The 12,334-nt window shown below is 44.5% G+C and overlaps 1 protein-coding gene across 3 annotated transcripts in view; it reads right to left on the bottom strand.

Annotated features, from left to right (window-relative positions):
• The window catches only part of Usp4 (ubiquitin specific peptidase 4), a 41,803-nt gene that overhangs the window by 11,966 nt on the left and 17,503 nt on the right, over positions 1-12,334 (bottom strand). For all 3 annotated transcript variants that reach the window (XM_034483648.2, XM_034483649.2, XM_076917384.1), the window contains 7 exons: positions 11,287-11,460; positions 8,672-8,830; positions 6,917-7,141; positions 6,003-6,086; positions 5,372-5,466; positions 2,203-2,394; positions 1,467-1,555 (listed from right to left, as the gene is read on the bottom strand). In XM_034483648.2, coding sequence (XP_034339539.1) covers positions 1,467-1,555; positions 2,203-2,394; positions 5,372-5,466; positions 6,003-6,086; positions 6,917-7,141; positions 8,672-8,830; positions 11,287-11,460 — 1,018 coding nt within the window. The remainder of the gene's footprint in view (positions 1-1,466; positions 1,556-2,202; positions 2,395-5,371; positions 5,467-6,002; positions 6,087-6,916; positions 7,142-8,671; positions 8,831-11,286; positions 11,461-12,334) is intronic.

Here is a 12,334-nt window from a genome sequence, read left to right as displayed (position 1 = left end):
GTGACTGGACCCCAAGGGATGGACAAGGCATCTTATTCCATGATGAGAAAGCTGACAACCAGAGAATGAATGCATTTATTATTTTGTTTTCTCAAGAGAGGGTTTGTTGTTTTTTTTTTTTTTTTTTTTTTTTTTTTTGTGCAGCCCTGGCTGGAACTCATGAGATCCACCTGCCTCTGCCTCCCAGTGCTGGGCGTAAAGGTGCGTCACCACCACCACCACCGCAGCATGGCTGAGAATTTAAGTGAGTCTCTCAGCAGCAGCCCGGCACATCACATGTCCTCCTCTTGACGTCATCATTAGCTTCACAGAGACAAGCACTAAAACGGAACTCTCAGTGTCCAAGAGCAGTTTTGCAAGAAAGAAAATCTTAAAGTCAAATTTAAAATCTTGCAATCCAGTGCTTGGGAAGATTGGAAAGTAAAGGTAAACATAACCTACACAGTGAGTTCTAGCCCAGCCTGGGTTAGAGGGAGACAAAAAGAGGGGGTGTCAGCAGATAAAGGCACATGCTGGATCAGAGTGGGGATCTGAGTTTACTCCCCAGAACCTGCATAAAAGAGATGGGAAGAACTAACTCCAAAAGGTAACCCTCAGCCTCCACAGACACCCAGACATTGTCACACAGACACCCAGATACAAGAGTAACAAATCCTCAGCCTCCACACACACCCATGCAGACATGGATACAAGAGTAATACATAAAAAATTTAAAAACTCACCAAAAACCAAAGAACTTAGAGATCATTTATGGATTTATAGGAATAAAGGCACATGATCACCTATACTTCCACAACTACACTGCAGACTAGGTACACGCCTTTGTAAAGAAGGCGCTCCAGCCCCTGGCCACAGTAAGGGACACTTCAGCCCCTGGCCACAGTAAGGGATGCCTCTGGGCCTCTGGGGTTTTGCAATGAACCCACTGTACTGTTTTTCAGCCATGACTTTCTTCTCTCCTATGACCTGAAGTCAGTCGCTTCCTAGGAAGTCAGTAATGCCCGAGATAGGCGGCCTCAGCCTTCTGATTAGCTGGCCAGGAAATCTGTCCTTTTGGGTCACTGAAGGCTCACCAGCCATGCTGGATGGTGTGTACAAGTTCCTGCTAGGTAAGTAAATGCTAACAGACAAGAAGTACTTCTGGCTCTGGAGGCCTGGGAAGAGAGCACAGTGTCAGTCTGGCCTTGACTCCTAGCACTGTAAAACCAAACCCATCTTGGCTTTGCTTCATCACCTCAGCCTTGCTCCCCAACACTTCCAGGCTAGTGTGTCTGAGGTAAAACCCGACGTGTCCGCAGGAGTCTACGACAATTCTACAAGGTCCAAAGGTTAATGACGACTGAGAGACCCTACCCTCTACCAGTCCAGACTCAAATACATCCATGTGTTTAACACCTCCCAAGAAGACGACGATCAGGAGCAATGAGGTGATCCCAGCCCCGCAGCCCCACAGCAGGAGTGCTCACCTTCATAGCTACCCCGGGAGCCATTGCAGGCCCCAGGCTCTAAGGGTGAGCTGAGAAACTCATCAGGCAAAGGCTGTTTTATATAGCGGCTTAAAACAAAACGAAACAAAAGATTATTAGTATTAACATTTAACTCTTTCTACTACACAGCTATGAAGCAGCACATAACTCACATATTCAGTTATCCCCAAGCATCATGTAATGGCTCAAGAAATTAAGAAGAACCTAAGAGATCAGATGTTAACTTATAAGTCAATAAAGATACCAAGAAAGGCTAGTTTCAAGTCTTTTAGGAATGCCATGTGCATTATTTGATTTGACTGCAGACAGGGTTTTATGTTTCCCAGGCTGGCCTCAAATTTACTTTATACTTAAAGATAACTTTCATCTCAAGTCCCAAGGTTACAGGTGTGCACTGTGCCCGTGCCTGCTTCACAGGGCCTTGTGCATGCTAGGCACACCCTCCTTTCTTCCAGCTGAACGCTGTCCAGCACTTTCCATCCTAAGAGAGTTGATAAGAGCCTAGGAATCAGCAGCTTCAGCAAATCCTGGCGCACGTTACTTATGTGGGGCAGCTACTCCATCCCATCAGCCCCTGCCCTGACCTCCCAGGGGCTGGCACAGTTCCTTTTTTCACAGAGGTGAGTACATGGGATCAAAAGAAAAACTACAAGTAACTAAAGTTGCTGAACCCGTTAATCTCAGATAACAATTGAATTACATTTCCGGTACCAACCTGATCCGATCACAAACTGCCTGGTACAAAGAATCGAGGGTTAGCTTGTGCTTAGGGACAGAAACAAGAAGTGGCTGTCCATAGAGCACAGCCCCAGAGGAAGTACTCGATGGCCTGGACTTCTTCTCTCTGAAGTAGACTGGAAGAGTGATACATTCTGAGCCATCCACAGAAGTGTTGCAGACCTCATACCTGCATGAGTCAGAGAGGGAACCTTTAGCAGCAGGTCCCTGTCAGCAAAACAGATAGAAGCTGCAAGGTGGTGAGGCTGTCTTGACTTAGTCCCTGAGGGTTAAAATGATAGAAATCTGACACCACGCCTTGCTAAGAGCTCAACTGTTGTTTTATTTTTTTTGTTTCATTTTCTTTTATGGTTTTTCAAGACAGGGTTTCTCAGTGTAGTCCTAGATGTCCTGGAACTCACTCTGTAGACTAGGCTAGCCTTGAACTCACAGAGACCCGCCTGCCTCTGCCTCCTGAGTGCTGAGATTAAAGTGTTCGACACTACAGCCCAGCTAAGAGCTCAAGTTTTAAAACTGTGTTCTTAGTACTCTGCTGTCTAATAAAGGCAAATACAACACAGGAATATACCCCAAAACTATCAGCCAAAGACTCATCAAGTGGGAAACTTATAAAACCAGTATTTGCCATTGTTGTTCGAAATCACTGAAGCAAAATAAAATAATTATACCCTCCCCACTTCTTATTTTTGAAAGAGTTTACTATGTAGTTCGGGCTGGTCAGAACTTGTTGTGTTGGTCAGGGTGGTCTCAAACTCACCATAGATCCACCTGTCTCTGCCTCCCAAATGCTGGAAAGAGGTAAACACCCCCACATCCAGCCATATCCAATTTTATAAAAATCCAGAGAAAGCCAAACAAACTACTAAATAAATGATTTTTGAAATCTATGTCTTAAATAGTGAATAAATAGCACCAACCTGATATGATCAGGAAGGAGACTTAGGGGTAACATTTGTTATTCTGGAGATGTTACTAAAATTAGTGGCAACTGACTGCAGTCTTTCCCTCTCCTTATAGAGGCACACACAAACTTACTGATTCCATTTTTGGAAACTGCACAAACAGCACTCTTCCCCAGTGCCTGGTCAGTAGTCCTGATTAGAAGTCACGCAGGAAAAACAAAAATCCTTTAAAGATTTATTTTTATTGACATTTGTGCATATGCCTTCATGGGTTAGTTATATGCACCATACACACGCACATGGTGGCTTCAAAAGCCTAAGACAGGAGATCCCCCGACACTGGTGTTCAAGGTGATCATGAGCTACCTGATCCAGGTTCTAAACCCTGAAGCTGGTCCTCTGGAGGATCCGTACTCACAGTAACTGTTGAGCTAAATCTCAAGCTCCAGAAGGTTTTTGTGAAACATTTTATGTGTGTGTGTTATGCGTGGAGGTCAGAGGACAATTCTGTGGAGTCAGTTCTCTCTCCTTTTACTATGTGGACAGGAAGAGCCAAACTCAGGTCTACAGCCTTGTGAGGAAGTACCTTTACCTACTAAGCTGTCTCACTGGTGTCCTTTGGTTACCCTTCCCCTGGCTCTCTGAAATCAACTCACTTTTAAAATAATTTTAATTTCCCAAAGATTGGTCCGAGTCCTGTAACCCTTCTCAGTTAGTGATAGTCTGCATGTGCTTTAGGGAGGTGCTTCAGTGCTTCTCAGTTATGCATGTGTAGACACCATGTTCAGGGATCATGGTTAAAACTATGAAGCTGAGTGTGGTTAGCACACACCTACAATCTCAGAAGGTAGGTGACAGGCAGTGGTGGCACACACCTTTAATCCCAACACTCTAGAGGCGGTGGCAGGTCACACTGTGAGTTCTAGGACTGCCAGGGCTGTTACCCAGAGAAAACCTGTCTCAAAAAAAAAAAAAAAAAGGCCCATTTTCTGTCAGCTGCAAAAACTCTGGTGAGTCACTACTTCAGAGCTTTACTTTCTAACAGATTCCATTGGCAGAGCTCTGGGGTGGGCATCCAATTTTTTGAAAACTTGTTCAGCCAGAAAGGCCCAAGTCCACGCAGCTGTGGCAGAGTTACAGTTCTGTGCTCTCATGTTAGTTACCTTATAGTTACTGTGTAATTAGTGCCACTTAATGTATGTTACCAAAAAATAAATATATCTACCCCAGACTAGATGTAGTATTTTTTGTATAATTGGATTTCCTAATACTGATATTGTCATTCCCACAGAAAGTGTATTGCTTTTTTTTTTTTTTTTTTTCTTAAAGAAAGTGTATTTGGAAATAAAGTCAGATGGGAGGTAGCTGAGTGTGTAAGGTTGCCTGCTGTCCAGCCTGAGGACCTGAGTTCTATCCCAGGACTCTTATTAAGGCAGCAGGGAACTAACTCCCTTATCTTATCCTCTGAACTCAACTGTGGCACCTGTGCAATCTCTGTATTCTGTCACTCACTTTCTCACACATGGAAGACAAATGTGTTTAAGAGAGAGGGAGAGAGAGAGAGAGAGAGAGAGAGAGAGAGAGAGAGAGAGAGTGTGTGTGTTAATTTCCTCTTCTGGGGACGGTACTTAGAGGCACTCAGGGCATTCCAGCGTTTGACAAAACTAGGCTGTCCCAAACCCCCAGCAACAGGACTGTTTACCTTTACACCAAGGAGGTTGGGAAAGCACCTAAATCCGCATGCAGTGTGTGCCCAGGCAAACTGCGAGGGGCTCGTGCTGTGAGACCCACAGTCCTCAAGAGATTGTCTAAGACAAAGCAGCACGCCACAGGGCCTCTCATAAAACTGTGACTCTGGTTTTTTCCAAAACAGGGTTTCTCTGTGTAGCCCTGGTTGTCCTAGAACTCACTCTGTAGACCAGGCTGGCCTAGAACTCAAGAGATCTTCCCGCCTCTTCCTGTGAGTGCCAGGATCAAAGGTGTGTACAACTACCAACTGGCCAGCTGACTCTTACTGAGCAAGAAAGCTGACAGCAGAACCACTGAATTAGTCCTTTTAGCAAACAATCTATTGACCAAAGAGTTGTGTTGGGGCCAAAAGGTTCTTGATACTAACAGATGCCCAGTTTCATGACCATGCATCTCTGGTGGCCAGGTACTAGGACATATATACACAAGCACCTAGGTCAGAGCAGTCTCTACAGTACTCCTCTGCTCATGTATCAGAAACTGCTAAGTACTTACACAAAAATGTCATCTCGAGGCGTGATGTGGCTTAAACCTTCATCCATTTGGAAAATTTTGTGGAAGCGGTGATTATATACATCAGTGACCACCATCTAAGAATCAAGAGTACAAGAAGTTGACAGCATGGCTCACAGAGCTCCTGCTCACTGACTAAAACCCAGAACAGCAGGCAGAAACGCCTTGCTCAGTGTTGGCTACAGAGAAGCAACATGTGAGTAGTTAAGGCTACAGACAGGACAGAGAGGGAGCAGCAGCTGTTAGTCAGTAGCACAGCTGTCAGATGACATCTGCCCTCAAGCAGGAGGTGAGAAGTGAGTGCTGAGCAGACACTGGTCATGGCCTAGAAAAGCCAGTGGCTTTCCAGAGCCAGTCTGCACACCCACATCATGATGAAAGCAAGCCCTACTCTTGTCCCTCTGACACTGGGTGGCACCATCACTATCACAGTTGAAGAAATACAGTGTTTCCCTGTGCTGGAAGGGATCATGAGCAAGGCCAGGCAGGAGTTATGAGGTACCCAAGACACTTGTGCTGTCCAGTAACAACAACCTCCCAAAAGCGTGAGAGTAAACTCAAAGGACCATCAAGTTACATATGGTGGGAAGGCCCAGGAATGACTCCCTCTTACATTTTCTGCAGCAATGCCAGACAGCTTGGAGAGTGCTTCACACAGGTCAGAAATGGCCCCCATCAATGGCACAGTCACACGGTACTGCAAAGGAGAAACACTCAAGGTGACAGGAGTCAGGAAATGACCTGAAGGGAACACACGTCCTAGGGACATAGGGTTCTTCCAGAGGCAGTACATGGCCCACATGAGTCACGTAGGCAGCTGACAGAGCCAAGTCTTTGGTGGTAGCATAACTGCAACATTCAGGCAGCCACTGCCTTCTCTCCCAAATACTGTTGTATCCTTTACCTCTGGATTGGGTCAGTACCTCCTTTAAAGAAATGTTAAAAGCATATAAACTGCCATTTAATATTATGTATCACCTTTCTTCCCTTTTTCTTTCCCCCCTTGAGACAGAGCCTCACTGTGTAGCTTTGGATGGCCTGGAATTCATCACAAAGACCAAGCTGGCATCAACTTCAGACCTGCTCTAGCTGCCTTTGCCTCCCTTGAGTGCCAGGAGAAACAGTGTGCACAGCCACATCCAGCAGGTGTCACCTTGCCTTTGCCACCAGCAGAGGTACATATGAAGGCCCACTGACCATACCCTCTTGTCCGGCTTGCTCTCCTACCTGATTTGAAGACAAACTTAAGAAAACTCTACTGCATCCTCCCCAACAGTCAAGGACTGCTAGCTGGAAAAGCAGGTTACTACATCTACATGAATTTACAGTGACAAAGTGACAGAGATATGCCAAGGACCTTCACAACAGGTCCCGAGGTCTGAGAGAGGCCAGGGTACACACACAGACCAAGCCCAAGGGGACCCAGGGACAGTCAATGGAGTTTCCCATGGGGCAAATAGAAAGTAGTCCCATCTACGGCCAGAGTCCATTCAGTGAGGGGTGCTATGGAGGTGAGGATTCGGTTACCTGGATAGGTCTGCACTGAGGGTCAGCAGGAACCAGGAAGACCTCCATAACTCGATCCTTCTTCAAAGGCAGTGGGAGAGTTAGATAGCAAAATGGGTCAAAGGTCACAGAAACCTTAGCACATTCTGGGCAAACCAATGTAGATTTGAAAAGGCCGTGGAAAGTATCCACAATCACAGAATCATTCCTCAGCCTGTGATTTTCCCAGGCTTCCTTTGCTACCACCTAGATGAAAGAGAAAGGATTAAGTAGGAGATTCTCAACATCTGCCATTTTCCTGGAATCCAAAATGCCAGAAGACAATGAACAGCTGAGAGCTTTCAGTGTACCACAGTCTCACCGCAAGCTAGCTCTGTACCACAACCATACTTACTAAGATGTCAACAGAGAAGCTATGGAGAATAAGGGATCCTGAGAGAACCACAGGCACATAGGTCCAATTGGGTACAGACCAATCCTTTTGTGTTTTTAATGATCTAAAGGCCCTCAGGGGAGATTATTGTTTTGGGTTTTTGAGACAGGGTTTCCTGTATAGCCCTGGCTGTCCTGGAAGCTGCTCTATAGACTAGGCTGGCTTGGAACTCAGAAATCCACCTTGTTCTGCCTCCAAAATGCAGGGATTAAAGGCATGGGACATAACTGCCTAGCCTTAGGGAAGATTTTTTTTTTAATTTATTTATTTATTATGTATATAGCATTCTGCCTACATGCCAGAAGAGGACACCAGATCTCATTATAGATGGTTGTGAGCTACTATGTGGTTACTGAGATTTGAACTCAGGAAGAGCAGCCAGTGCTCTTAACCTCCGAGCCATCTCTTCAGCCTGTTAGGGGAAAATTTTAATCCATGATATAGTTAAGCTAACTGTTTTTTTCTTTAAGATTTAAAAGCTACTTTAAAGCATTCATGTCAATTATATCAATCCAAAAAGGTCCCTAAAATAAATTCTCTTTTCAAGTACCAGGAAATCAAGGCATCAAGTATATATGTATGTCTTAAATTTAGTTTTAATCAGATATGTTAATAATTAAGGAAAAACAAAGCTACTTTAATACTTTGGAGGCAAAAGACTCAAAATTACTAGGCACTCTCAGATTCACAATCAGACACTAGCCCAGATTACTAATGAGATCCTGTCCCACAAAAAACTGGGCTAGTGGCACAGGCCTGTAACCCTGGCTACTTGGGAAGGTGAGGCAGAAAGATGCCAATTTCAAGGTCTTCCTGAGCTAGTGACTGATGTCAAGACAAGTCTGAGCAATTTAGTAATTATTGTTTAATAATTTAGTAATTTATTGTTTAGCTTCAAACTAAACAATACAAGTAGGCCAAACCTACAACCCAATGGTATGCACTTGCTCAATAGAAAGAAAACTGGAGGTTTTATTGCCAGCACCACAGATGAACACTGGATGAATTGTAAGAGCAGTATCAGTACTAAGAACACATGGTCAACATGTCACAGTTCTCAGTGCTCACTCGCTCCTGGTTTGCCCATGCAATATTAAACTAACTTGAAGAAACCCTAAGTGCTAGGAGTAACTATAGTTGGCCTGGGATGTAGCTCAGAGTTCGTGGGCCAGTCTAGCATTCAAAAGGCCCTGGACGTTTGATCTGGAGCACTGGGAGGAAAGCAACTAAAGTTAGCATCCTTTCTGACTAGGAATGCATCCATGTCACCACAAGACTGTTCGCATGCTGCCACTAGGAGGAAGTCTCTTTGGGATACTGTGCAGACAGCTTCAATATCATACCGCATCTGGCCGCCCATTGGCATCCTTTGGTTCCAAGTAAGGCTTCTTCTTTACTCGGTTCAGGTCTTCATGCAATCCATCTAGAATAAAGGCTAACAGCTCCTGAGAGTCTTGTTGTTGGTAGCCAGAAAACTGAGGGGCGAAACGTCCCACTTGCGTCTACAACAAAAGCAACTCCATTAGGAAGTGTAATAAAGTAGTAAAGGAGGGAAAAGCAAACCAGGAGAGCCAGAGACAGTGCCCACAACAGCAGGTCTACAGTCAGCGGGACATGCGGAACCACCAGAGAAATGACTCAGGTCAGAGAGCCAAGTAAAACACAGGCCTGAAATCAGGCCATTATCCTAATGGGGGAGGGGACACACTCAGTTCATAGATCCAAGGAGTGATGTGAATCCCACTCCAATGTCTCTTTGTGGTTCACAGAGTTAAATTATAGAGCCTTGGAAGTGATACACATCAATCCAGGAGTCATAATGAAAGAGCCCTAATGTCCCTTCCCTAGGTTGGAGTGTCCAGTGACACTGCTACCAGCCGCCCTTGGAGTGTAGTTTCCAGTCTGCAGCACAGAAGTTCTCTAAAGCACCAGTCACACTTAACCAGAAACTCCAGGGATAGGCCCATAGTCTCCTGTAATAAGCCAAGCAGTGTTCTACATCCGAGGTATGTAATATTTTAGCTACTGACAAGTTATTTATATTTAAATTAGTTGAAAATAAAGAAAAGAGCTGGGTTAGAGCTTACCTCCCTTTTCTAAGCATGAACAAAGCCTTGGGTTAAATCCCTAACACCAAGATTTTTTTTTTCTTTTTTTGCCATCTGCCTATATGATACTCATGGAAGCTAGAAGATGAATATGGATTTCCTGGAACTGGATTTATATAGGATGGTGAACCACCATGTAGGCCCTGGGAATCAAATCCGGATCCTCTAGAAGAATAGCCAGTTCTCTTAACTGACTGTTCTTAGCCATCTCTCCAACCCCTCCAGGCCCACTTGAGCTTCTTGGTCACACCAACCACATTACACGTGCTCAGTAGCACCTGGGCTAATGGCTACCAGCAGACAGTGTGGCTTCCAACTGTGTCCATCAGTATACCACCCCAAATGCTATCTGTAAGTTGTGTACACTGAGGCAAATCCAGGGTGCTGCCATCCAGTCCTAGTATTTTTTATGATTTAGCATGTATTTAGTATATAACAGTCATTGCCTTGTATTTCTCACAAATTCATGTGACCAAGAAGAGAAGAGAGTCCTCAGTATTAACCAACCACTTAAGATTTTTTTCCACTGAGGGAGACGACCTAAGTAAGAATTGCCTTTCACTGGGTAGTGGGTGGTACACACTCCTTTAATCCCAGCACTCAGAAGAGAAAAAGGGAAAAAGGGAGAAAGGGAGAAAGGGAGAAAGGGAGAAAGGGAGAAAGGGAGAAAGGGAAAAAGGGAAAAAGGGAAAAAGGGAAAAAGGGAAAAAGGGAAAAAGGGAAAAAGGGAAAGAAGAATTGCCTTTCATTCATATCACTTTCTGAGTGTGTGAGTCTATCCCTGCCTTCTGAGGTCCTGACTGAGAGCACAGAGACACAGGGACACAGGATTCCAGATCACATCACTCAGGAACAACATTCACTTCACTTTAGCAGTCAAAACTAATTTTTTTTAGTCTAGTTTAAAACATAGGGGCCAGACAGTGGTGGCACACACCTTTGATCCCAGCACTTGGGAGGCAGAAGCATACATATCTCTTGAGTTTGAGGCCAGCCTGGTCTACAGAGTGAGTTCCAGGATAGCCAGGAATATACAGACAAATCATGTCATGAAAAACAAAATAAACAAACAAAAACTGTAGTACTGAGTCAGGCCTGGTAGTACACACCTTTAATCCCAGTACTTGGGGGCAAAGGCAGCTGAATCTCTCTGAGTCTGAGGACAGCCTGGTCTATATTGTGGGTTCCATGATAGCTAGTGCTACATAATGAGACCCTGTCTCAATTAAAAAAACAAACAAACAAACAACAACAAAAAAAACCCAAACAAACAAACACCCCCCCCCCCAAAAAAAAGCTTCAAAGCACTGAAAGAAAGAAAAGGATGGTCTGATGACATAAGTCTTAGATTATACTTTTTTTTTTTTTTTAAATAAGCAACAGTATAAGCTCTGAGTGCCACAAGTACAGAACAAGAGAGAGGTCAAAGAGTAACTTTGTAGAGCTAACTATTTCACTCTACCACAACACAAGTTCTAGGAACTGTACTGAGATCATCAGGCCTGCCTTTACCCACTGAGCCATCTTGCTCGCCCCTCAGAGTCTATCCTCACCTAGGTCAAAATGCAAGCAAAGGGATGCCTTCGTGCAATATGAAGCCACTCCCCTCGAAGACAGATAAGGGAAGCCAGCTGGCAGGCTCAGCAGATAAAGATGCTTACCACCAAGCCTGCCCATCTGAGTTTGACCCTCAGGATCTACATGGTAGAGAGAGCCATTCCTGCAAGTTGTCCTCTGACGTCACACGTGTGCTATGGTACATGCATATGTGCACAACTCTATGTGAGTGTGCACACACAAACAGAAATGTAAAAACAATCTTTTCTTTTGAGAAAGGTTTCTCAACCTACCTTGAACATCCGTGGTGCCACGTGAGTGTCCCTTCCAGACCACATCTGCTTGACGAGCTCTGCATAGGCCTCTGCGATCTCCCCTCTCATCCCCAGAGGGTTGTCTCTGTTGATTTCTGCCTCGTACTCATCTTTGAGGAAGTACTCAGTCAGCGGAGCGGTGTTGCTCAGACACTGAAACAGAACAAAGCCAGAGCCTGCAACCCTTTCCTTCCCGACAGCATGGAAGCAGGAAGTAGAGACCACGTCCTTTCTGTCTGACACACTTATAGACCAGGCTGGTTTCAAACTCTTGGCCATCATCTGGCCACAGCCTTCCAAGTCCTGGGATTACAGCTATCTAGAAACATACCAGAGTTCTTCATTTGGAACCTCTTGGTCACTCTATTTGCATTTTCTCTTGACTAACTTTAATCTGTATCCTTTCCTCATCAAAAACAATTATCATGAATTAGCTATGATAGCTTTAAGTAAATCCTAAATCCTTCTAGCAAATTATCAAAAGTGAGAGCGTTCTTAGGAAGCCTTGGACTTGCAGTTGGCTTCAGCACTGACATTTTTAGACTATGACCTCCTAATTTTGGAACTGGACTCTGAACTCCTTGTAGCCCATGTCTATTATACGTAGTATCTACCTAATAAACATAAGATGAATGAATAAAGAGAGATTTCTGAGATAAGATCTCCCTAGTAGTCTAGGCATTGATCCTTGACCTTGGGATCTTCCTGCCGCCCTAGTCCGGGGACTACAGTCATAAACTACCATGCTAACACTGCTTTTTGTTTAACTCTGTAGCAGTAGTGTGAGGGACTGAATCCAGCATTGAGAATGCCTAACATGCTTGAGAATGCCAAGCAAGACCTCAATCACCCACGAGTCCTTCTTGCCTTTTAGAGTCTGTGTGTCAAAAAAATATCAACCAATGAACAAAACAATAGATGTTTTTTAGGACCACAAACACTGATGATGTTATTCTGAACCAGGCAGTAGGAGATATCCTGTCAGAGACTTCTGAAGCATTAAAAGGAGGTGAAGTGGAGAAGGAGG

This window comes from Arvicanthis niloticus, chromosome 21, assembly GCF_011762505.2.
Source record: "Arvicanthis niloticus isolate mArvNil1 chromosome 21, mArvNil1.pat.X, whole genome shotgun sequence".
In the NCBI taxonomy this organism is placed as follows: domain Eukaryota; kingdom Metazoa; phylum Chordata; class Mammalia; order Rodentia; family Muridae; genus Arvicanthis; species Arvicanthis niloticus.
Note: the sequence above shows the minus strand (reverse complement) of the source record. Positions and strands in the feature narration are given on the sequence as shown.